Source organism: Aplidium turbinatum, chromosome 11 (assembly GCF_918807975.1).
Source record: "Aplidium turbinatum chromosome 11, kaAplTurb1.1, whole genome shotgun sequence".
NCBI lineage: Eukaryota > Metazoa > Chordata > Ascidiacea > Aplousobranchia > Polyclinidae > Aplidium > Aplidium turbinatum.
Genome location: NC_137482.1, coordinates 23,094,570 through 23,122,238, shown reverse-complemented (window position 1 = coordinate 23,122,238; position 27,669 = coordinate 23,094,570). Strand labels below are relative to the sequence as shown.

Here is a 27,669-nt window from a genome sequence, read left to right as displayed (position 1 = left end):
GACGATTGAGGTTTGAGATCTAGTTTAAGTTCTTGCTTCTTGCTTCGCATGTCAACTGAAATTTTCACAAGAACGAAAAACAGCTTATCTACGTGGTTTTTCTATTGCGTATTCGTTTCGCTTAAATGTTGTTTTAGTTTGTGGACAAAAAGTGACTTGGTATCAATCTTTCTAATTGAAGAAGAAAATTCGTTCCATGTTTTCGCACCTGTGAATTCTATTGACTGTTGAGTAAACGTTTTTGAGAAGTATGGAATGTTTAGAGAATCATTATCATGGTTTCTTGAAGACATCTAGGCTGTGATTCTCTTTGACATATTTAAAGAGGTTGGAGAAGCAATCTGGTCGTAAATTGTTGTGAAACTTTAAAATGAAAAGACCAACTTTCAGTTTGAATAATAGCTCAATTGATACTGGGATCTTACTAGGTATAACCAGGGGCGCCTGAACGATTTTTGACTGGGGGGAGGGAGGATTATGAAAAAAGGCACTTTTGTTGCTGAAAGGCCAGTTTTTTAAAGTTTTAAGATAAGATATAGCGATAATGCTCATCTATCAGCTCATTATCGAGTCATGATACCAGTGTCCGGTATACAAAGAGCAATGGCACGGAAAGGCATCATGCTATGTTATAATGATGTAACCTACTGTGATACAGAATTTTGTGTCGTGAATATTATTTTGAGGCAAAAATGAAAGATTATAATTATGCTAAAAGTGAATAACAGAAATTGTTATGTTGCAAATGTGCAGTAGCTTACATATCCTTAAAAGGGCACTATCACCCCTCTGCCCCCCGCTTCCGGCGCCTCCTGGGTATAACTATCATTGTTGGAACGGAAAATACGATGACATTTGTCACAAATTTTTTGAAGTTTTTTGATCAGTCCTTCGTTGCCATATTTCCAAGTCGTAATGCAATACCTCAAGTTGCTTTCAATTGTTGCCATATTTCCCGAGTCTAGGTCAAGTATTAGGTCTAAACAATTTAAATGGAGCCAATGTTGATTTATATTACAAAAGACAGAATTTTGCTTTTTTGCAATGTAACAAACTTGCAACAAACGTTTGATAAATCTCGATCTTTAGATGATCTCAAACGTTTTGCCATCGTTTCGAAATGACCGCGACCTCGACTCCGTTTTCACTTGATTGTGGCGCAACAACCTTTAAAACTCGTCCTACCTTTAAAATGGAAGATTGCTCAGATAAGAAAAAAAGCTGAAATATTAGTGCCACGTTGGTTGAATAGTGCAGAAATAGGCGACATAGTAGAAGATACTGCCCTGCTCATGAAGTTATTTGTTTCAAATGTCCTAAAAAAGTCATTTCTCAAAAGTTTGTCGTCTTTTTTGGGTAAATCAAAAACTTGTTTATTCATCTGCTTCTACTTCACGAGATGTTATTATGAATATGACAACTGACGACCATAAACCAAAGTTTGAAAAAATGTCATTAATGTTTACTAATGTCCATCAAGGTCAGTTTTCGAAACCCATTTTCTTAAAAATTCAACTTTTTTGCCATTTGATCCGAATCGAATCTTTGGGTCAAAAGATGTGAGCATATTAGTACACATATATAGCTCTTTGCTGCCAGTAGTGGTAAAACATAATTGGCACTTTTCTTGGCAGCCACTCAACCAATTCGAACAGAATTTTGCACCATCCTCTTTTTATGGTGAGAGGTTTTGTTTGTAACACTGGCTTGTTATAACTCTGCCACTAAAGGGCAGCAAATTATCGATTTGAGTGATTTGATTGTGTTATTTATCAAGATTATAATTTTATTTTCATTATTTCAAACAACATGCTAAGATATACAAACACGTTACAAATATTATTTCGCAAGCAGACTCAGGGGATGTTTTCGGAAGTTAGGTATCTTCTTTCTTTCCTTTTCCACGACTTGAAAATAACTTGGAAGATTCTTTTCAGTTATTGAGGAATGTAAAAAATCGGCCACCAGTTTCACTCTCTGCAGAGTCATTCCAAACTCTTAAAAAGCTCACAATTGCTCTTTTGTCAACAGCGTAGTCCTTATCTTATTCCCATTGTACTGCAAGCTTTTTAAGAAAATCACTGGAGATTGAAAAGATTTGAAAAACAATTTCTTATGGCCATGACGTTTCTATTTACAAATTGTTCTTCTTCGTGTAGGCTACCAGCATGTCTGTTTGAGACTTTATCTGTTTTTCTAAACGGCTAAATAGAAATTTCTGAACAGATTTGCTAACTTGTCCTTCTAACAGATTGTTACATAAGATTAACTTCTCTAATCTCCTCATCATCATCATGAAAAAACAACGGCAGGGAACTAAAAGAACCAATATAATACACGATGAAAATATCATTGAAGGAAACTACAAATTGTTTGGAATTCTCAATATCCGAGCGCTCCAATTTCTCAACAGCCCGAAGGGATACTTATTGTTCCATTGTTTATTTGCCATCTTTGCAAGTAAGTCTTTCAGGTTCAATTGTTGTAGCTTAGTTAAATAATAAATTTGTGTTTTGGATATAAAGTGAGATATCCAAACAAACTTGCATGTGAACATCACATCATATACCACTTGCTTTGGTCTGTTCATGCCATTTTCACAGCCATAACGCTGCTTTTAAATTCAAAAAATACGCCATCTTTAAAGGGATACTAAAGGAAAAACCTGACTTGGCGATTTTCCACGTTCTTTGTGTTTAACTTGCTACCATAAAACAATTTTCAATAAAATTTTGCCCCATTGCGGTCTGACCACCATTGCGCGCGTGCCTTTGCCGGAGCTTTCAAAACGAGATTTGGCCTGAGCAGCAAAGCGTGCGACTGTACAGTTACGTCACTAAAGACTATAGCAATCAGCTAATCGCGCAACAATTGTTACTGCGGGGGATTTGACTGTAGGCTATGTATGTATGTACATCAAAACAACACATTTCAACATCAAAACATCAGACAGTTTGCTCAAAACATCAGATGTGGTAACGTGGCTTTTGTTATTGCTGTCTTTAGTGACGTATTCTCGAGCAGTGTTTGCACTTTTTGGTCATTTTGAAAAAAATGAAAATAAATGAAACATTGGACTTTGGGCCTTGCCAGCGCCATTGAAAACAAATTTTTTTCGGTAATTTTTTTTGAAATGTATTCTTGAATGTTCAGTTTACTCATTTTAATGCTTAACTCCCGTTTGAAATTTTCATGTAGTATGCCTTTAAGTAAGTTAAGATTAACTGACAGGGTACGTAGCCTACCACAAGAAACATTTGTGAAATGTTACAACGAAAATCGTGCTGACGAAGCACATTGAGATTGTTAAACAATATCAAATATTATTTTTTCCATCAACAGATTTTCAAAAAAATTAAGTCATTTTCTAAAATAACAAATATGCACAAGAATCTAGGCACTTCCCAATTTTGAAATGTTTCTCTAATTTTATTCAATCGTTCTGGTCTAGCCACTGGAAGTTCCGGTTCCTGTTCACGCCAGCTTGGTTGGACATTAGGTTTTGTTTATTATCGCTTCACAACAGCTAAGATCTTGTAGCGACGAGGCTCGCTTTTTAATTTCACATCAGGTTTACGATGTTATCACATTATTACCCGACTTATTCTCACTGCGTTATGCAAGAAAAAACACAATCGGTACAGTTTTTAAATTCCTTGGTTTGACCCGACCAGGAATTGATCTCAGATCTACCAGCACCAGAGCTGGTCATCTTTGGACAGAGTGTTGTGCCAAGTCTTCCATCTTATAATCCTAGCATTTAATTACCACTAATTTGTTTTGGTGGTTGTGATAAAATATCTTCTGAACACACTGCTTATACTGATTCCAGTATCAATGTATATCTTTCATCATTTTTTAATAAGTGTCTTGTTTATTGATGTGTGCCAAATGCTTGTCTTAAAACTGAATCAGTTCCCATTGTTAAAAAAAATCTAGTGATGTAAGAGCCATTGCAAATTACAGACCAATTGCTTTTGCTACCGTCATATCCAAACTGTCTGAGCATGCTGTACTTTTTCACATCAATGACTATTTCGCAACAAATCGTAAAAATCAATTTGGCTATAAACCTAAGCAAAGGACAGATATGTGTATTTTTGTACTTAAGCAAGCTGTGTCTTACTATAGAATGCGTGGAAGTCTTTTTTCTTTGAATTTTATAATGGTTCCGAAGCATTTGGTAGGGTAAACCAGTGCTCTTCAACCTTTTTGTCCGTGGAACATCTTTTTTTAATTTTTAATAACTTCGTATACCTCACAAATAGCAATGTTACTAGCCTAATTATGCACAGGAAGTAAAAAAAACTAATGATTAATTAATTGTTTGTTAAAGTGATTATAGTAGTCTTGAAATGGGCACAAGAAACTACGCATGCAAAAGTGCAAAAAACGTCAAAATTGAAGTTGATTTAATGGCTAGCTTGTTGTTGCATTGTTTCGGCAAGTTGGACATAACGTGGTGTGAGCTCTTTCTCTATTCCTCCCCGCATTAAAGAATCAATGTCAAGTATCGAGTTTCGTTTGTTTGACTTGATCTCAACAAGACTGGAAAATCCTTCTTCACACAAATAAGTGGTAGGCATCTGCACCAAGACATCAATCAAGTTTATTTCGGCATAGCTCCACATTCATTTTCAATGTACACATCAGTAGATATAACAAATCGCTTTTTTTAAATATGGAAACTACACCATGGAGGCACCGAAAAAACCATGCGGTTATCTAAGTCAAGGTGCCCCACATAGGATGTTTTACTGGATACAATATAATTGGATTAATAGTACGGATCAATGGCTTTTTGCGCGAGAGTTTTGTATTCGGGAAATTCAAGAAGAGACACCCAACATTCTGTGTAATCCACTTCTCGGAATAAGTATTTTTGATTTAAATCTGATGAGTTCCAATAATTCCTCATCCTCAGTTGGTTCTTCATTAAATGGTTGGATAATCCACGAGTTTGCTTCCAGACATTGGTCGTTATCTTCAGGAAAATACGTAGCAATATTTCCAAGTAAAAAGAAAATTGTCTGACAATAGGCGTACACACGCCCGTACTTGCGCATTAATGACGCAACAATCCCAAAGTCAAATGCGAACCACACGCATCCAAAATGAGCGTATTTGTTTCAAAAGCACAAAGCAGGTTGGCGAGTAATAACCGCACACCAGTAGGTCCGGTTAAAAGTTTACAAATATGCCAATTGCTGTTTCTGTTGTGACTTCCACTATCACAGATCTAAGATGTATACCCTTCGTATAGGCCAGGGCTTCTCAAACTTTTTTGTTCTGCGACCCCATTTTGAAAAATATATTTCTATGCGACCCCATTACGGGGACATCCACGTTAATGACATTAATACGAGGGTTAATTCTTTTGTCTCAATTTGTTTCGGTTCTTTTTGGCTTACTTCATAATTCTCTTACTGAAGTAGTAAAACAATATCGAAAGGAGCATGAAAACAACAACAATGAAACATGAAAAAAGCAATGAATGAAAACAAGAAATAACACACGAATAATCCGACCCTAATTGAGACTATAACAAAACAATACAAATGCACCCAATTCACGAATCACAAAAATCCGCTAACATGATGAAAAGTAAACAAAAACAAATCATTTAATGGAATGGATGCGCTTGATGTTTCTTGCACAAGTGATCCATTCGTGGAATGATACAAGACAAAGCACAGCGAATAGCATCTTCAACAGTTTCCAGAGAGGACCGGTTTTTACACTTGATGGTGGTGAGTTTTGAGAATGCCGCTTCACATAAATATGTTGTGCAAAAGAGCAAGAGTTGTCAAGGGCTAGGTCAGAAAAGTTTGGGTATGCATTCCTTGTTACAGCAATGATAGCGTAACAATGCATCAATTGTTACGATTGGTTATATTTTATCGTTCGACATTTCACGCGAACGGTTGCGGTCAATTAACATCATGGCAAGACTATAACCTACCGGCACTAGACTAAATTAAACTATTTCATTGCGACCCCAAAATTTCATTACGCGACCCCATTTGGGGTCGCGACCCATAGTTTGAGAAGCCCTGGTATAGGCTACCCTTCTCCAGCTGTATACCCTAGTTTTGATCTGGTATACACTTGAGTATATATAGTATACCCAGTTGAAAATCGCTGGGGTAAACCATAAACTTTTTTCAAGAAACTAATTCAACAAGGAAAGCCAATATGTCTTGTTCCCCTGATAGTTTATTGGTACACCCATCAGCAGATGTACATACGCTGGGGTTGTCATCATCTGTCAGCAATGGTGTTAACCGGGTGGTTTCCTTAGCCCATACTTATTTGCTGTATAAATGGATGATCTATAGGCTGCGTTAAGTAAAACCAATGTGGGCTAGAAACACTTGTCATCCAACTTATGTCAGCAGATAATATTAGTTGTATTTCTCCAAGTGTTTATGGTCTGCAGAACATCTTGCGTGTGTGCGAAGATTATGCACATTGTAATGACGTCATTTTTAAATGTAAAGAGCCGTTTGCTACGTATTTTCCAAACAATCACATAAAATTAAATTTAAATCCAATTGTAGCCCTACGGTTAAATAGAAGCCATATCAAATTTGTATATAGCGTCAAATATCCGGGTGTATTTCTTGACACGGCAATGTGTCATGACAAGCATATAAATCGACACGTGCGATCAATCTACAGTAACTGTTCTGCCACCAAATTAAAATCAAACATTTTCAAGTGCTCCAGTGGAATTAAAAATGTTCTCTTCCGTTCATATTGTACTTCAATGCATGCATGTCATCTGTAGGAAAATTATCATTAACGTGACATTAATCGCCTGCGTGTAGCCTTCAATAACGCATTTAGAATCATTCACAATTTGCCCCAATAATATGGTGTTCGTGAACATGAAGTCTTGTGTAACATTATTACATTTGATGCATAAGTACTGAAATATGTTTTTTTTTTTCTTTTGTTGGAAGATGTGAATCGTCGTCAAACTCTATTATAGCCTCCATGATGAGGTCTGACTGCTATCGTAAATCGAACTACTGTCTTCATTACAATAAGACTATGCATGCTGTTACTTAGCCTTGATGGCTGCCAAGGCATAAATATATCAACAGTCATCGTTTGCTAACATAAAATCTTACTGATTGGTTATTCGAAAAAAATAAGCTTATAATTATATTTCAATTACTTTTGAGCGGCAGTTGCATGTATACTACAGTAGCCGATGCCTTTTATTTTTGTATTTTTATTTTTTTGTGTGATTTAAATATGGAAATTCTTGTCTGATGCAAATAAATAATAATAATAATAAATAATAATTAGACGTAAACCGTTTGCGCGGCATTATATTAATTCATTTTGATAATAATGGACTGGAATTATGCGAAATTCTTCTTTAAATATATTTGTCTTGCAGACTCCCTGTCAAGTGGCGTTGTTTCTATTAATGTGACCTCCATTGAAAAACGTTTCGGTTTGACCAGTTCGGACTCAGCATTAGTTGTTGTGGGTTATGACATTGCATTTTGTGTGCTCACCGTCTTCATCACCTACTTTGGAGGAAATTGCAACAGAGCAAGACTGGTAGCTATTGGGGGTGCTACGTTTGGACTTGGTGCACTCATTTACTCCATGCCTCATTTTTTGACAGGACCATATCAGTTTGGAGAAAATACATTAAAAGGAGGTAAATCTTGTAAAAGTTGAAAAGATTGCTTACAATATTGGTTGATCTTCAATTGGAATTTTTGGCGCTATTAAAAATAGCCAGAGTGGTTTATTAAACCAATTACTTTGTTCATTAAATGATTATCATGATTCGTTCAATCGATTTTGGTTCGCTGTTAAAGTCCCAGCTCATTTTTGATCCAAAAAATATAAAGCCCTTCATTGTTTTAATTTAGTTGTTGCTGATCTTGATATTTATGTTATCCGAATTTTCATTTATCATAATTTTTGTCTTTTTGATTTTGAGCTACCAACCCTTTCGTTTTCCTTTTTTACTTTGAAAATTAAGTCTTTAAGATCTTGTGCGTTCTGAGGCAAAAGGGTGGTGTACCTTTAAATTGTGTACTTACCGTATCTAAAATTAGGTGCTTACTTTAAACTATAATTTTACTATTTATTTTCAATCCAATATTGAATTTATTTATCCTGTTTTTCGTATGATCATTTATGTGTATATATTGAATAGAGAAAGAGATAGAATGCATTCCTAGCTTGTTCTCTTTGAGATTTTAAACCAAGCTCTATCTCTGTGTGCTGTTTGAACTGTAGTTTCTTAATCACGATACAACGATTTGATGAGCTCCAACAGGTGCATTGGTGTTTCGATGTCTTCCAGACACTTTCAAAGGGTGTAGTGTTGCATGACATTAAAAGCTTTTGACTAGTTCATGCTTGTTTACATAATCTATCTCGGATTTGCACTGTGTAGTCACAAGTATCTTTGCCTGTTCTGAATCCTCCCAGTTCCTCTGGAATTTCTTTTTCGATAATTGTGTTTAGTCTTTTTAGAATAATTTTAAAGAATGTTGCTTGCATGGAATATTAAAGCTGTGCTTTGATAGTTTTAAAAAACCTGTAGGCTATATCTTCGTTTTTGGAATTGGGAAAAATATGGATTTTTAGCACTTGACTAATAGTTCAATAATTCAATTGGAATTCCATCGACTCCAGGTGCTTTTCGTTTAGATTGTTGATGTACGTAGGTAAGCATTGAGTGACCGAAGTAGCCTACTGCTTTTAACAAACAAAATTATTTTTAAAAACTGGCTTAATACTAGAATACCCAGGGTAGTCAAAATGACTACTTGAAGATTTTAAAGTTCGCACATCTTTTTTTCTGTTATTTCCAGGTCACTGTCCAGCTGTGACTTTTAATCAATCGGTGAACTTAATTGGATTTCAAGTTAACACTTTGAAATTTATTTGTTTGGGGGGCATATGAGTGATATGACCCAATTTTTCTTCAATGCCCAATGTAGTCAGTTTGACATACCTGCTAAGCTTTTGTGGCGGTAGCCAGTTATCCCCAAGTTTTTTTTCTCTATTGGACTGCTTTTAACAAACAAGATTATTTTTAAAAACTGGTTTAAAGACCACTAGCTTCACGTGAGAAAGTGCCATACGAAAATGTCACTCAATATTTCATAAACGTTTGCATTTCATTCAAAGTTAGTACGACATGGAACAAACGAGGCGCACTCGTTCACCTGTTCAATTTAATCTACAAGCACTGAAGTATAAACCCAAATACACATATTGTTAAACAAAAAGTAGTTTCGCTCTAACAACTAGGCTTACAACCACTAGCTGTGAATTTTTTTTATACAAAGAAACATTGTTGATATTAAATCCACAGGTATGTATTTAATTAATCAAACAAGGTATTGCCTTTGAATATTTTTTTTACATTATCCCAGCTTATATTAGTTAAGTCCAAATCCAACACCGCTGGTTCGACTCTTCGAGTGTGCGCTAATCACTGAGCAATCCACTGTGAGAGATATTCTCCTTTCAGCGGCACCTAGTGAATGGAATAATTCACAAACAACAATCTGAAAGTACGCACAACTGCAGGAACAGCCTTTCTGAGGCTTTTTCAATCCGAAGATGAAAACTTAAAACCAACCAACCAAAAAATTTGAAACAGGTTTGCCACAATCAATATGCGTAGTTCAGGCGGCAGCCTGTATTATTGTTTTAGAAGAAGTGAACTATTTTATTGTGTAATTCTATTGTGTTGTTTCTTCAAATACTGACCTATAGTAACTTTTAGCTACACAATCTTTTCTTGTCAAATCTGCTTGCATAACATTTTGTGTATGTGAGATTCTGGAAACTTCTTTGACTTGTTGACCAGAAGAATGTGTTCTTGTAATGTAACATTATCTTAGTCTCTGGAAACTTCTAGTCCAAACAAACCTGTTATAAATAGCCGCGTGATTGATTACAGTTATTATTTGAGTTGTGTATTATGAGAATTAGAAGTTGTAATGATAAGTGAATTGAAGACGATTGTAGAATTGAATAGATTGAAAAGTGGAAGTTATTGTTAACTGAAAAGCAGCTAAAAAAAATTTTAACTGTAAAGTAGCAGTTGCTAGCAGTGGTGTATATTCACTTCGTAATCGACAAAGACATTTGCTGTTCAGAATTTGCTTTCTTTATGTGCTGGAAGTGGTCAACCATTTGTCAGTTCAAGTATTTCATCTATCACCTCACAAATAGAACTATTCGACTATTTATCTGACTGTTGAACGTTTGATATCCCAATAAACTACGTCATCAATCTTTCCAAAGTCTCTTATGTGTAATAGTTAAAAACAATCGTGACAAGGTTACAGGATACCAATTGTAGCTGTATGCCTTTGGTTTGATTTGTAGCCTAAAACCTGAAAGCAACAAAATAATTTTGCTGTTGTTGTAATACATTTTTCCCCATAACATGATCTCTCTTCTGCTGTAAACTAAAGTGTGATAATTATCTTAGTTTACACTAGAAGAGCGCAATATGTTCTTAAACTAAACACCAGGTGAACAGTCTCATTTATGTGTTTTTCAGTTACTTGCAATGCCAATTCCACGCTCGACTGTTCCTCTCCGCCCAAGGACCTGCATTACAACATGTACATTTTGATGCTTGGACAAATCTTATTGGGAGCTGGCGTAACTCCATTGTACACATTGGGTATTGCTTATATCGAAAACAGTGTTTCCAAGCGCTCTTCAGCTATTTATTTTGGTTAGTAATCTTTTTTTAAACGTTTGGTTTTATTAAACTTTAATCAATAGCATAATCAAGTAATTACTTCTAAATTTGCGACATTTTCGCCGCAGTTGAAGAAGCATTTGTTTAGGTGAAACATTCAGATATTGCATTTAGTTATCTGAAAACAACAGGAGTATCCCCCTATTGCATTCAGATAATTAATTAAAGTTTTGAAAATTGAAGTAACGTTATTGTGAACTATTCCAACAAAGATATTGAAAACCACCAGAGCAATGCAATGCAAGCCAAGCAATGCAACAGCCTCACAGCGTGAAGGTGTTAAAGCCAACAAGATTTTAAAATAAAAAAAATCCACAAAAGTAGACTAAATAAATTAAAACTTTATTTATTGTTTAAATATATAATTATTATATGGAAAAAGGATGGAGATATGACCAAAAAAAAACGTTAGAGATGATATAAGGTCTCCCCTCAGACTTATTAAATTTTTTAATCTGTGATAGACACTTTATAATTATAAAAAAAACATTTGCAAACATTTTTTATTTATTTAAATGCCATACCTTGATTGCAGTTTTCACACCCTTTGTACTCATTCTGATAAACTGAAATCAAGTTTACTGGTGTCGAATCTAAATAACTTGTTAAAATACTTTCACTTTCTCGAAAAATGGAATAGTCTTGCATAAGAATCGCAATGCTCCGGATAGCTGTTTGATATAAAAGTTTGTTATTTTGATATTTTTTACAAGTTTTTTTCGTGCTGACATAATATGCTCCATTTGCTTCAGGCTTGGCGAACGGAGCATCTATATTAGGGCCTATTATTGGCTTTACACTTGGAGGAGTTTTCTTATCGAAATACTTTGTCGATTTCAACATCACCACAGAAACGTATGTTATAAACAACAAAGCTTAACTGCCTTCAAAAAGATTAATTTTTTTAACTTGCATAATAACATAGTTTGCTTTACTTATCCTTAAAGTAAGGAGTGTCCCATACTTAAATCTAATCATCGAGAGATGAGAAGATAAGGTTTTCATTGTACTAAATTTTCAGTACTAACGAGAATAGAGTAACGAGTTCCATTCACTCGTGCACTTTTCCTTCAGCAGCTACGTCCATCCAACTTATTACACCCTAGGTAGAGGTGAGCAGTGTTCTTGAACAACTGAAGCTTAAGCCGGGAGTCGAACCAGAATTACATAATTGGAAAACAATAGTCGTTTTCTCTGCGCCACCCCACCACCAATTTACGCTTACTAGAGCATCTAAGCCTCACCTTAACACAGAAAATCCTTACATAATTGCGATAGAAAGTGCAATGGAGAAGTAAATGTCTTATCCTGACATGATTGTCGAGATTCTCAACCGACTTAGCACTAGCGCTGGACTTTGTCGTCCTACTGCACGCTAATGGGAAGTAGCATCTTCTACTTGCAATTGCAGCGCTGAGGAACAGGCGGAAGTCTGTATCATCCAAGACTGTATACCGCAACTCAGATCTCCAGTAGCCCCTCTCTGTAAACATTGTCTTCACGGGGTTTGTAGCAAGATGGACAATCGACACAAAAGTCCCATACGAAGATCACGACGACTGACGTGACGTGATGAATGATGTCACCAGACCCGGATTTAGAGGGGGCAGAGGGTGCAGCTGCTCAGGGCCCTCGGTATGTTAAAGGGCCCCTCTACGTAGAAAAAATGTGATTTTGTGTTATTTTTGTATTCTTTCAGCCTTTGAAGTTTCTGCAAAATGCTGTGCTGAGCTGGATTAATGCTACTGTAGACGTAGAGGTGGTTTTTCGGGCCGTAGGCACGAAAATTTTTTTTACACGGGGGCCCTTCAAAATAATATACAGCCCAATTTTTGTTTCATTCCGAAAACATGAAAACTTCTTCATAAAACAGCAATTGATAAAAATTGTAACACGAGAGGATGTTTTTATCATGATGTACCTTTTCAGCTATGGTTTATCTCCATACGATCCGAGATGGGTTGGGGCTTGGTGGCTGTATCCCTTGATAGTCATGGGGGTGGTTTGGTTGATCTTTATTCCTATATCTGGATTCCCCAAATACTTACCAGGTAAGGTACAATACTTAACAATGTGTACAATGTATAATATAATAATAACTATAATATAATTAATAATTACAGTTATAATTATTATAATTAATATTTATTATATATATAATTAATTATAATATTTATAACATAATAATGATTATATACATAATAATAATAAGATAACAAGATAACAAGATAACAAGATAACAAGATAACAAGATAACAAGATAACAAGATAACAAGATAACAAGATAACAAGATAACAAGATAACAAGATAACAAGATAACAAGGTAACAAGGTAACAAGGTAACAAAGTAACAAGGTAACAAGGTAACAAGGTAACAAGGTAACAAGGTAACAAGGTAACAAGGTAACAAGGTAACAAGGTAACAAGGTAACAAGGTAACAAGATAACAAGATAACAAGATAACAAGATAACAAGATAACAAGATAACAAGATAACAAGATAACAAGATAACAAGATAACAAGATAACAAGATAACAAGATAACAAGATAACAAGATAACAAGATAACAAGATAACAAGATAACAAGATAACAAGATAACAAGATAACAAGATAACAAGATAACAAGATAACAAGATAACAAGATAACAAGATAACAAGATAACAAGATAACAAGATAACAAGATAACAAGATAACAAGATAACAAGATAACAAGATAACAAGATAACAAGATAACAAGATAACAAGATAACAAGATAACAAGATAACAAGATAACAAGATAACAAGATAACAAGATAACAAGATAACAAGATAACAAGATAACAAGATAACAAGATAACAAGATAACAAGATAACAAGATAACAAGATAACAAGATAACAAGATAACAAGATAACAAGATAACAAGATAACAAGATAACAAGATAACAAGATAACAAGGTAACAAGATAACAAGATAACAAGATAACAAGATAACAAGATAACAAGATAACAAGATAACAAGATAACAAGATAACAAGATAACAAGATAACAAGATAACAAGATAACAAGATAACAAGATAACAAGATAACAAGATAACAAGATAACAAGATAACAAGATAACAAGATAACAAGATAACAAGATAACAAGATAACAAGATAACAAGATAACAAGATAACAAGATAACAAGATAACAAGATAACAAGATAACAAGATAACAAGATAACAAGATAACAAGATAACAAGATAACAAGATAACAAGATAACAAGATAACAAGATAACAAGATAACAAGATAACAAGATAACAAGATAACAAGATAACAAGATAACAAGATAACAAGATAACAAGATAACAAGATAACAAGATAACAAGATAACAAGATAACAAGATAACAAGATAACAAGATAACAAGATAACAAGATACCAACAAGATAACAAGATAACAAGAAGATAATAATAAGATAATAATAAGATAATAATAAGATAATAATAAGATAATAATAAGATAATAATAAGATAATAGTAAGATAATAATAAGATAATAATAGTATAATAATTATTATATATAATTATAATTATTATATAATATAATTATAGTAATAATGTATAATGTATAATTATATAATGTGTAATTACCTCAATTCATTTATAATGCATTTTTTAATTTACATTGTTGATAGTCTTTTTTCTGTTTCGAGTTTCTGTTGTTAATGTCTTTTTTGGTAGATTTTGTATACTTTGATATGAGTAAAGGTTTTTGGGGAATAACAGCTCACAGAGTTTCGCAAAACACTGGTGTCCTGCCGGACACCAATCGAAAATCATTGACTGAAAGCGAATCCGATGTTCCTATGATATCAGTTAATAAGACTATTCCAAAATCCAACAGTATAGCCTAACTACGGTAAGCGTATTTGTAATCTACAGGTCGCTGCAGCAGGTAAGGTCTATCAACCAATCAGAAGGCAAGTCATGTGACTCATGTACGTTATAAAGTAAATTATGTGAACATTTCACTGACGGCAGCGTTGCCTAGCGGTTTGAGGGTTAGATAAGTTGTCATTTTGACGACGTAGGTTCGATTCTCATCTCTGCCATTACCAGTGATGGGCATTATCGGCGATAAATTTTTATCGCTTATCGTTATCGCTCAATTATTTTTTCAGTTATCGTTTATCGTTATCGCCAAAGGCAATATTTGATTATCGCCGATAATCGCCGATAAATTTTATTTCGGATCAACACACAAGTGGAAAAACCATGAGAAGTAATAGTTTTACTAGCCACCTAATTAATGAAACTAAAATTGAAATCAGTTCTTCTTCAGTGCCTGAAGTGTGTGTGCACAGGTCGTTGTCAGGGGAGGGGCACGCCCCCCTGCAGCGACGGCCTTGACAACACAATAATTTTTAGAGTTGCAAATTGCAATGCAATGAAATGCATGCAACAATTCTCTAGTTGTTTTGCTGCAATCGTCAATCGTGAGTGAATTTTACAATTAAAATGTAAGCGCAACTCTGATTGCAGCATCGTGCATTTTACCGCACTTTTCAAGATCTAGACTCTGGAGAGTGGGATGTTATTGCATAGGCTTAGATTAGGGGCGTAGCAAGTTAAACGTTGTTCCTGTTTAAAGTTAAAGAAAATTAGCCATGCAGTAAGTATGAAGTAGATAGGCTATGTTTACTGTATGACCGTCGAGAAAAGATGCAAGAACAATGCAGTAGGCCTACAGTTCAGTGCTCTCGCCAGAGCGAAAAAAGTAGGGAGGGGGGGCACCTGCCCAAAGTGAGAGAGCACCAAAATGTTAACCTAATGAACAAGTCATAAAAAAGCCGGTGGCATAATTAACGCCATAAGTTTTCGCGAGGCAACAATATTATGAATTCTGAATGGTAATTTTGCAAATCAGAGTTAACAAATAACTAATCAACATAATAAGAAATCGGTTTATAAGGAGAGGCCACAGAGACAAAAACGTAACAAATAATAGCCTAGTGAATTTGAATGAAAATTTGTTTAAAATTCAGCCAGAGAACTGGGGAAGCGCTGCAAACTCACTCAGTGGAATCCGAGGATTGGAAGCTCAGGGAGTTTATCAGAGAGTTTTTGGCATTAAATGGCTAATTTTAACATTGAAAAATCCGATATTGTTGTTCAAATATAAATTTCGTTTGATTTTGCGTTTTTTGGATTTTTTTTCAATTATTGCTGACTTTGCTGTAAACAGCCGTTGAGCAGAAAGCAAAATACAAAGTTTGGAATTTTTTATGGCATTTTCATTTGATTTAATTATTTTGCCTATTGCACGTAAGCGGCAGTGTAACTCAATTGATAAAAGCATCCAACTGGTATCTGAAGGTATAATTATAAGCACGGCGGTTACCTCAGTGGTTTGATTCTAGATCAAGAGGTTGAAGATTCGATACCCACTGCCGCTGCTGCGATTCTATTCATGCATAACTTACAAAAAGTTTTGTCCCTTTACGGTAGCCTATAGGCCTATTATGTTCGATTTTTGTCATGTTGATGAAAACAGTTCGTGCTGCATGGGATGGGGCAGCGCTAATCAAGAAAAAAAAATTATCGTTATCGGACATTATCGGCGATAATTTTATCGTTTATCGTTTATCGCTTAACTTTTTTTTTGATTTATCGTTTATCGTTATCGCTTTAGGCATTTTTGATTTATCGATTATCGTTATCGCTTAACTGAAAAATGAGTTATCGCGCCCAATACTGGCCACTACTCTGTTTTCTTTTGTAATTACCAAACAAAGTTCAAAGCAAGAATCAACTCTCTGATTGAGTGCTAGAAGGGTCACAAAGCTGCAGTCACTTGGCTCATAAAGAAAATTGTCCTATGTTAAAGTGTCTACCGGTCAAAACACTCCATCTGCTGCAGCAACCTACAGATTACAAATAAGCTTGCGGTAACAGCATGCTGTGAACCAATTTCTTACTCGTCTGCTGGTGAGAACGTCGGATGTGTCAAGTAATTACCCACAATGCTTGTAAATGAATCACAGGTACACTGAAAAGCCGAAGGACACGTGTTTCAGAGGTTCATGAAAGCAACGCAGCAGTAGAGTTTAAAGGCTTCAAAACTTCATTGAAAAACCTCCCAAGGGCAATATTCAGTTTACTTCGGAACCCCACCTACTCTTTGATAACACTAGCAGCGTGCACACAGGGTCTCATGCTCTCTGGGTATGTCACGTTTCTGCCAAAGTTTTATGAAAATGCGTTTCACTTGACTGCAGGATATGCTTCACTGCTTACAGGTGAGTTCATCTTGCAAACTTTCTATTTTAAAATCATGTAAAGGATAAACCGATTATCTTTTTTACTTTTTCAAGTTAATTATTCACTTGCTGCCATGTTGGATTTTAACCCATATCCTCCTAGCGTCAGTTTAAACTAGTGACGCAAAAATAAACAAGGATTCCAAGCAAAATCATTCAGATAAAAGTGCAGTTTTTAAGTTCATCTGATAACAAAAAATCCAGCTAATCATTTGACCACGGCCGATAAGCTGGACTCCGATCAGCATCAGTATGATTCAAATCCTTCTTTTTACACCGTCCGATAAAACTGATGCTAAAAGGATATGAGAAACCAACTTATATCCAGCAACTCTCACTTAAGACTCTCTTTCAAATCAGAAGCTGCAACTAATGAAATGACATTTTCTTTCGAATCAAGGCGTGGTAGTGATTCCAGCCGGAATATTGGGAAATGTACTTGGAGGACTAGTTGTGTACAAATTCAAATGGACCATTCCTGGAATCTTAAAGTTTTGTGTAAGTGCATGGATAATAGTTGCAGTGCTGTCTCCATGTTTTCTTCTTCATTGTGACAATATTGAAGTGGCTGGAATAACCATTCCGTACGGGTAAGTGACAGAAGTTAATTTTAGATGATTTTGAAACGCAACGTTGACGTTATAAAGTAATTGCTTTTAAGATTGTAGTTTTTAAAAGGCAAACAGTAGAAATTTACTTCACATTTACACTTTGTATACTACCTTACAGAAAAATTTCTCATTAATTGGAGCTTAAGTTGTTGTATAGGAATTTAGGCTACTGTAGCCTATTGGTAACAAACTATAATGGGCTACTACGGCATATTAAAAAGTAACAGCGATTTTCATACTTGATCCACGCATCGGAAGATGAGAAGAATATTGCATGAATTCTTGTATTATTTTCTTATTAAATTCTTATTGTATGCTACCAAGCCATGTAAACATGATATCACATATTTCCAACATTTATTTTGGCGATACTCACTTTGTACACACGTGGACAGGTCATATATACTGCACATGAGTATGCGACATATGGCAGTAGACCTAAAGCTGTAGTTGCATCAAATTTTGTCCTAACATTATGACCCTCCAGTTGTCCACCTTCGTTGTGAGTGAGCAATTCTCTACTTCTACTATCCCTAGTAAGAACTTTGGGTAAAAATTTTCAAAACTAAGAAAACAATGCTATGTTCCGAAGAGAACACAACACTCACTCAACTCATCTATTCTAAAGTAACTGACATTGTTGACCCTGTGCTCTTTCGCTGTCATCCCAGCACCAGCACCACTTTCAATGTATTTTTTTTATGTATCTATACATTATTAAATTGATTGATGTACGATATAGGCGATGTGCTAGAGTGCTCAACCAAATAAAAAAGACTGAATCTAATATCATAATCAATTGATTCATTCTAGTATTGATATAAGTTGAAACATGACTTGCATATTATATGGGAAGATAAGGACAACTCAAACAGATTTTCAAAATTTCATTGAAAGGCTGACATCACTACACAAACAGTCGTCAACACACATATCATTGAAATGTTTTTGTAACGATACAGCCATAGCCTATCTACTATTAAAACTATAGAACATTGGTGAGTTTTTGCTCATCCATGCATCTCGTTACATTGAATATACGTTGTTTTGCTTGTTATTAGTAACATAACCATCAACTCTGAAACTGCGACCCCTCCTGCAAATTTGGAGTCTTCTTGCAACTCGAATTGTTCCTGTCAAGAAGAGTTTTATACTCCAGTTTGTGGCTACGACAACACCACCTACTTTTCCCCTTGCCATGCAGGATGTAATGTGGAAGTGCAGAAAGACGTGAGAAACTTTTATGGTAGTTTTAACAACTAGTCGAAAGTTACTGAAATCGCAAGCAAAAAGATGAAAAGGCTACAGCTAATGTACAGTATAGGAGTCATAAATACAAAACTTTATTTCAACATAAAGCATTAAGTGTTTCTTTGAGTCAAAATCACTTAGAGTCTTCGACCAAAATGATTTCGCTATACATTCTTTTCACTTACATTTGCGTTCAACGGCTGGATTATTACATTTGAGCTGAGCAGTGAAGAATGACTGCAAATTTCGCAATGAAAATATTTTTATTTTCAGGTTTATGCAAATTGCTCTTGCGTTGATGGAAATTTTCCGAATGACACATATTTTGACAAAAATTATTCGGCAATTAAAGGAATTTGTTCTTCTTCTTGTAAAAATCTTAATATCTTTCTTGGAGTGGTATTTTGCTTGGCTGTGTGTGGTTTGCTTAGTTTCACCCCACTGACTGTGGCTTCATTCAGGTTGGTATAGGCCAGGGGTCACCAAACTTTTTTCTCTAAGGGCCGGATTGCTGCGAGATTAACAGCTGCGGGCCGGATGCAAATTGCGAAAAGATATACAACTATTTAGAATCTCCATTGACTTGAATTCAGCACAATAAATAACAAAGTCAGCGGTGGAATAGCAAAGTTGTGATGAAAATCGAAAAGTTGCTGGAAAAGTTATCCCCTGCTGTGATACACTACAGGGCATCGTGCTCTTGAAAAAACATTACATCTTTCCAAATTTGGCCTAGGCTGTCCCCATTTGTGATGGCCTAATGATAAAAACAGAACACTAACGTGTAGGCTGCTTCGTGGAAAAATGTACAAATTATTTCCGCAGCACGTGGCGGGACGGATGAAATCAGTTCGTGGGCCGGTTTCGGCCTGCGGGCCGCAATTTGGTAACCCCTGGTATAGGCTAATATTTCTGTTCACATTTTTATGATGTCAATAGCATCCAAGTCAAATATAGCCAATTCGTGGATATGCTCGCCTTTTGATGAAGTTTGGCAAAGTACCATTGAAAATATAAATGGGCAACTTGACGCGTTTGGTTTCGTGAGTTTAAAATTATGAATTTCCCTACGGTATAGAGCCGATTAGTAAACTATTTCAATCAGAATTGAATGCAGTACGAATAAAACCAATGAAGTTGTTGACAATCAGCTACGTTTATAGCTTTTCTAAAACAGATGTTGTAGCTCTCAGTCATAAATCGATGACAATATGCTGCTCGTAAATGTTAAAAGTATCATAAAAAGATCAGTTCTTTATAAACGCATTGTACTTTTATGGTAACAGAGCTATTCCAGTAGTGTTGAAATCTCTTGGTGTTGGAGTACAACTGCTTTTCATTCGGTTGTTTGGAACAATTCCCGGTCCTAATATTTATGGGAGTCTCATCGACTCTGCCTGTCTTTTGTGGAAAAAAGAGCAGTGCACTGGTGATAGGGGATCATGTTGGATATACAGCAACAGACAAATGGGGAAAATGTTTATGCTTGCAGGTGAAGAGCTTGTACGGGTAGGGTATCAATTGGCTGCATATTTCATCAAAGTTTAAGATTTTTTTCAGAAATTTCTAAGTAGCAAATTTGCAACGCCTTCTCTCAAAAAAGAAATAAGTCCAACAGACCAACTGATACTGATCGATTTGATTATGAGAATCTTTATCCTTGGACTTAGAAAGTGTCTTTGAGAGCTTAATATTGGCAGTTTTGCATATTTGTAAAGATTTGAACACTGACACAGGGCCGGTTACCGAGATTGACAGAGTGAAGTTTCCGATACTTGTTGGAGAATTATTCCATTCATTCAGTGCCACTAAATGGAGAGCAATCCTCAAATACGTTGTTCAAGCGCACACCCTGGGAGCCAAACCAGCGCCTCTTAATCGTGCGTCGGCGCTTAACCACTGAGTAAACGGGGCTTATTGACAAAAGAGCTTATAAGGGTAGTTTATCAATTGACTGTATATTTCATATTCACTTCAAGATTTTTTTTACAGAACTTTCTAAGTGGTGAATTTGAATTAAATTTTCATTTTTGTCTTTCATTTTGCAAATGAAAGCACATTTGTATTTCGTCCTCTGGAAACAAAGAATTACTGAAAGTGGAAAGCATAGGCTATTCGATAAAGCGATTTGACTTCAGTTACCGTATATAACTTAGAAGAATTACCAATTGTTTTGGCTTTGTCCTACCACTGTGCAAAACAAAAATATTTCAACAAGTTTACAAATCAAAATACATTAAATTGTTTTGTTCGTTTTTATTCAAAAATAAGTTTCTTGGATATTTTTTTATTGTTTTCTCATAAAAATGGTAAAAAAAACATGCTCTGATCTACTTCATTCAAAGCAGTTTTCAATAAAATAATATTTTATTTTCAAAGTTATATTTTGACCCCTTCCTCTAAGGCCAAATTCAAATCATTTTGAAAACTCTAGGCCTACATTAAAATTCACTAAAAGATGTGTAGTGTAATGACTGCGACTTTTCCTTATGTTTTCTTGCGTCTCATTGCTGTTGAGAAACATGTTCTTGTTAGGAATTTGAAACGCTGAGTAGAATTTGGGCGTTTCCTTAATGGCATACTAAATGAAAATTTCAAACGGGAATTAAGCATTAAAATGCGTAAACTGAACATTCAAGAATATATTTCAAGAAAAGTTACCCAAAAAATATTGTTTTTAATAGCGCTGGCATAGCCCAAAGTCCAATGTTTCATTTATTTTCACTTTTTTCAAAATAACCAAAAAGTGCAAACACTGCTCGAGAATACGTCACAAAAGACAGCAATAACAAAAGCCACGTTACCACAGCTGATGTTTTGAGCAAACTGTCTGATGTTTTGATGTAGAAATCTGATGTTTTGATGTACATACATACATAGCCTACAGTCAAATCGCCGCAGTAACAATTATTGCGAGATCAGCTGATTGCTAGTCTCTAGTGACGCAGACTGTACAGTCGCAGGCTTCGCTGCTCAAGCCCAATCTCTTTTTGAAAGCTCTGACAAAAGCCTTCGGCTCTGGTGCTGGTAGATCTGAGATCGATTCCAGATCGGGTCAAACCGAAGAGTTTAAAAACTGTACCGATTGTGTTCTATCCTGCATAGCGCAGTGAGAATAAGTCGGGTAATAATGTGATAACATCTTAAACCTGATATAAATTTAAAATGAGCCCTGTCGCTAAAAGACCTTAGCTGTTGTAGAGCGACAATAAATAAAAGCATAACATTATTCTTATTAGTAGTAGTAGCCTAGTATGTTTTTTGTCAGTCAATTAGGTGGTGCGTTTCTTCAGTCAGTTCACCACGGATTCTTTTCTTGGAAGTCACGGTGTCAGTTTAGCAATGGATGTAGTCTAGTTTTATGTTCTGAATCAGTTCAATTAATATTCTATTTGCAATGAAGGCATATTTTGGCTGCAAGGTTTTCGATCTAGAACTTCGTTCTTTTCTTTACAATAAACTCATACTCGCAGAAGAAAAAGGTAGGCCTATCATTCTCAAAATCATCCCCACTACCATGCTGGTACTCGGAATGTTGCTGTAACAATTACAGCTAGGTATGGGCGGATGTTCAGACAATTCGACCTCCGCTACAGGTAGCCTACCTACAAAAGAAAACGGCATAGTCTGATTACTTTTATTGCGCAGCTAAAACCTTATTTGCGTTTTATTTTTCAGCCGTGGTTGGAAATTTGATGTCGGCTGCGTTTTTAATAGTGGCATTGCGTTTCCATAAGCCGGTGGTAGTGAGCGATGAGGCAACCACCGTTAAACATGCCAATCCGCAGATGAAGGAGCAGAATTAACATCAATATACGTTCAAACAAAGGAACATTCAAGACTCCTCAAAGTCAGCCATACAGTAATATATGGAAACATTTCATTTTTACTGTTTGTCCCAGACAAGATTGTCACAGACAAGATTGTCCCAGACAAGATTGTCTGCAACCTACTTCAGTTGCCATCTTCGCATGAAGCAGATTTCTCATCAACGTGAGTTATCTGTTTCCAAAGTCACGGTTTTGAGCTAGCTTGCCCAGTATCGCCATGTTGAATTCGGTCTATGCCTAGAACCTACACGTTTTCATGTCATCGCTTTGGTTGTCTGCCACGTTTTCTCTTTACTTTTCCATCCAGCTTCATGCAGATTTTGCTGACTCCGTATTTTGATCTTTCAGTATGGCCGAACAGTTTTAAACTTTTGATTTTATTGTCGCTACAATTGGATGTAGGCCTAGCTCTTTTATTTGTATAGTCAAGTAGCCTTTTGTTGGTCATGCTTTTCATGATTTCATTTTGAAAAGCGGTAAGGTGTTGATTGTTTTGAAGGACTAATTTACGTATTTTAGACTGTAGAGCACAACTAATAAAACGTAAGTGTTGAAATTTTTTGATTTTATTTTGATTGGGAGTCTATCATGCCCTTGTTAAAAAACAAAACTTTGTTCGCATTCAAGAACAATAGTCACATTAATGGCACTTTTAGCACGTCTTTGTCATCAGTTATTTGACATTTGTTCATTAATTAAAGAATATTAGGATATGATATTCTCAGAAGATATCAATGTTGTAAAAAGGAAATTGTAAAACGTAAAATAACCTGATACAAAGTCCATGTTCAGTTCAGTTCAGTTTGTTTTTATTTCTGACCATCACAACAAAAATAAAAAGTTTCCACAAGAGAGATCTAAAGTTAAAATATATTATTAAATATAATTGTACACTCACTTACACTGTCAAAAAGGCATATTAGCCTATATGGAATTTGAAGCAAATCGTTCTGAGCAATTCTAATTTCATCCACTAAAGCAGCGTGGTCCAACTTCTTTTCATCGCGGGCCAATTTTTTTTTTATCTTGCGGGCCAATGTTTTTAAATAGCGATTCATTATAGGCTATTTGCTGGCAAATTATATATAGCCTGGCCTGGCATATAGTTACTAATCTCTAAAACCTCTACAGCTTGTTTCACCCTAACAGGGGGATCATCTTTATCAACTTTAAATTTAAATTTTAGACAATAGCGTTGGTATCCACGAGAATCGTAGTTGTGGCCATGCAAACGCAAGCGCAAAGAGCCTCGTTTCCAAGTTGATTTCGATTTTTGGTTTTAACATTGTTCATTGCCGAAAACGTACGTTCGCAAATGTATGTACTTTCAAACATCGAGTGGCCTAAAGGTTCAAAACAGCATCTTTTGAAAGGGGAAACTTCTTCTTTGACAATAACTTCCAAAAGCTTGCAGGACTTTTTTTTTTTTTTTTGGCAGCAATAACGGATCGTTTTGAAGTTCACATAATTGTAGGCTAGTTGAAGCTCTGGGGGCTGTGTACTAACTTTTACGCCCATCGAAAAATTTTTTGAACAAAGTGGTATTGTTATGCATCACAAAGGATCATTTACAAAGTTTTTTGTCAATTACAATAACAAAGAAAAAAAAAGATTTAATATTGCTAGATTAAAGCAAAGCTCACTATCAGTTCGCGGGCCTGCAGTTGAACCACGCTGCACTAAAGGACGACGATATTTGTATTATTGTTGGCATTCATAAAAAAATGTTCAATAAGAAAAATAAAAACATATTTTACGCTTTGTGAATATTTGCTACACATAGTTAATGTTTAGTTTGTTTATAGTGCAATAAAAAGATTAAACCTTTTCTCCATTTATCTTTGTCAACCTTCAGTGATGAATTGATGTGGAGCGTTTTTCCGCAGCTTGATTGAGAAACGCAGGTAATTCGTCCAAGCTTCCTTCCTTAGTTTGACCTTTGACACAATTTTCTAGAACCTAAAAATTTTTCCTACTTCAAAGTTTTGTCCGCTACAACCTTAATATTTGCCATACAGCGACCCACAATTTAAAAATAATCAATACATTTATGGATATTAGTTACAAAACAAAGCTTTGTGTTACACATTTCGGCCCGAAAGAATCGAAAACTAAACTTCTTCAACAAAGTTAGCATGTTCTTGCCTATTTTTTTTTTCATCGACTACTGATATAAACAGTAAAACTTTCTAAGTTATTCGATTAGGGACGAGTTTTCATTGGTTTCTTACATAACCATGTTCTCTTGCTTAAGTTGATAATGACAGTATTTTCAACTCATGCTTGATTGATCGCTAGAATGGTTGGTTGGTTTGGTTGGTTTTGAATCTTTATCCTCGGACTGACAAAGCCTTGATTGATTATTCCTGGTAGTTTTGTATACTTCTAGAGGCTCTTGACACAGGGCCGGTTACCGAGATTGGCAGAGTGAAGTTTTCCGATTGTTGAAGTGTTCTTAAAATGTTCATCCTCTGACAGAGAAAGTGTTTTTATTTTATTTGTTGTGTTTTTATTTTATTTGCGCGGTTGCGCCCATTGCGATAACATACAGTACACTGCGATCACAGATGCGATACAACAGACGCCAGGAAGCAGCGAAGTGATATTATAGTCTTCGAGTCAGCTGCTCCCCTTATTTTGGCTTGCCATTAAGTGTCTTCGCCTAGACCAGTGGTTCCCAACCTGGGGTTCGCGGATCCCTTGGGGATCCATGAGAAAGCATTTGGGGGTCCGTGATTACCTTGATGAATTTAAAAAAAACAACTTTGTTCTATGCGCACGGATGGAGCACCAGCTATGCTCGGGAACAAATCCGGATTTGCTGCTTTAGTAAAAAACGAAGCTCCTCGCGTGGTTGTTACCCATTGCTTCTTGCACAGGTACGCCTTAGCAGCAAAAACTTTACTAGCAAGTCTCAAAGAAATTCTGACGAATTAAGTGAAAGTCGTTAATTTCATCAAAAGCAGAGCTGTAAACCACCGTACTTTTAAAGCGTTCTGTCAAGAAGTAGGGTCAGATGAAAGAAAAAAGAAGTCCCCTCTCAAAATTGTTTGAGAGTAAAAGTTTTCTATACGGCATGGCCTACTTAGCCGATATTTTCGGTCCTATTAACAATGTTAATCTTGACATTTAAGGACTAGGTGTGACAATAATTTATTGATGCAGTTGAAAAACTGAAAGCGTTTTTAGCCAAGTTGCCGGTTTGGAAACGCAGATTGGAAGCAGGTAATTACGCTAACTTTCCAACGTTAGAAGATCTTATCTTGATGGATGAAACTCAAAGAGATTGTATTTTTTTGATGTCTATGAGAGAAAAATTTTGCGCACACTTGAAACCCTGCAAATCTCATTTCAACGTTAATTTAATTTAGAACACCTGCCGAACGAAGTTGAAACATGGATTCGAAATCTTTTTCTTTTTGACTTGAACAACATTAGCGATGATGATCTCAGTAAAAATGACCTAACTGATTTGAGATCAAAAGAGCTATTACGCATTGAGTTTCATTCAAAAACTGTGGAAGAATTTTGGTGCTCACAACTGCAAACCTACCGATTCTTGGCAAAGTAAGCGATTATTGTTTTGTTACCATTCATAACCACTTAACCTTTGCGAGGCAGGATTCTCAGCTCTTGTTACAATAAAAACTAAACATCGAAATCGTCTGGACAGTGGACGTTGAAGATGACATGCGTGTTGCATTGTCAAAAACCCAACCGCAGTTCAGTCGTTTAGTTCAGGAAAAGCAACAACAACCATCTCATTAAATTTTCTTACGTTGAAAAAGTTTCGGCATGGCACTTTGGGTCACCTTAATATTCAAATACTGCTGGCATTTCTTGACCAATCCATTCATTTTCTTATTTGAGCAACTGTTTAACCTGCTATTTGCCGCAGGAGTCACAGCTGCAATGCAATATGACACCGTACAGTAGTTCAGTAGCATAATTATTACAATAGTCAATAGTAGGTCAACTGTGATTGAACTGACTCGTGTGAAAATAAATTTCTTTGCAATAGTCAATAGAATGTTAATTGAGTTTCAGGCAAAATTTAGGTAGGGGTCCGCAGAATTAATAATTTGTCTAAAGGGGTCCGTGACAACAAAAAGGTTGGGAACCACTGGAGACACAGCCGCGTGCTCTGGAGGGGTATCAAACCCACGTCCATTCAAACGTCGCGCAGACGTTCTCACCACTTGGCTACGCAGCCGAGAAAGCCCCTTTTTGGATTTAGTTTTGGTAGCTTCGCATGAGGCGTAACTTGCGGAGGCTTTAAATCATTGGCGCATCCCGACACCGAAGTAGACAGAGGTAATTGCACCTGACATCCACATGTAGATCATTCACCTACAGCCCATCATGCATCACTGCTCTATTTACTGACCTCGTGATGAAAATGCCGATCTCACAGCGCTTGATAGCAACACAGTCCTGTAGCTGTAGTGCCTGAATGGAATAGTGTGATTGCTACCACCTCATTCGCAAGAAGATTTTTCTATCCATCAGGTGCTGTTGAATGGAGAACTGTTCATAAATCTGTTTTCTCAAGCGCACACCCTGAGAGTGGAACCAGAGCTGCTTGAATTTTCCATTTCTTGATATTTTACATTGTGCCTGTTTGAATACTACAAAGTTTGGGTGTTCATCAGGCTATTGGAGGTTGACAAGATAAGGTTTTCATAATCATTATAAGCTACTGCACGTTCGGCACTAAGGAGAGCAGGGTTGCACGTTCCTTTTTTTCGGCCGCATTTTCTTCAGAAACTACGCCCACCCTAAAGTCAGCCTTACCCAGAATAGCGACGGGCGGTGGTTTTTCTAAAACTAGTTCCAAGTAAAAGTCAAACCAGGATTCGAGCGCTTATAATAAGCTGCGTCATCTCACAGCCATTCAATGTAGGTAACTCGTACGAATCA

General features: G+C 35.9%; 1 protein-coding gene across 1 annotated transcript; it reads left to right on the top strand.

Annotated features, from left to right (window-relative positions):
• Positions 1 to 1,413: 1,413 nt before the first annotated feature.
• LOC145780328 (solute carrier organic anion transporter family member 4C1-like) lies at positions 1,414 to 23,383 on the top strand. The gene is made up of 12 exons (XM_082592030.1): positions 1,414 to 1,480; positions 2,227 to 2,460; positions 7,412 to 7,681; positions 10,562 to 10,741; positions 11,521 to 11,623; positions 12,698 to 12,819; positions 16,782 to 17,036; positions 17,458 to 17,647; positions 18,730 to 18,898; positions 19,193 to 19,380; positions 20,206 to 20,411; positions 22,598 to 23,383. Exons 1-12 carry the CDS (start codon positions 1,414 to 1,416, stop codon positions 22,723 to 22,725), a joined length of 2,112 nt encoding a protein of 703 aa, XP_082448156.1. The 3' UTR covers positions 22,726 to 23,383.
• The last annotated feature ends 4,286 nt before the right edge of the window (positions 23,384 to 27,669 follow it).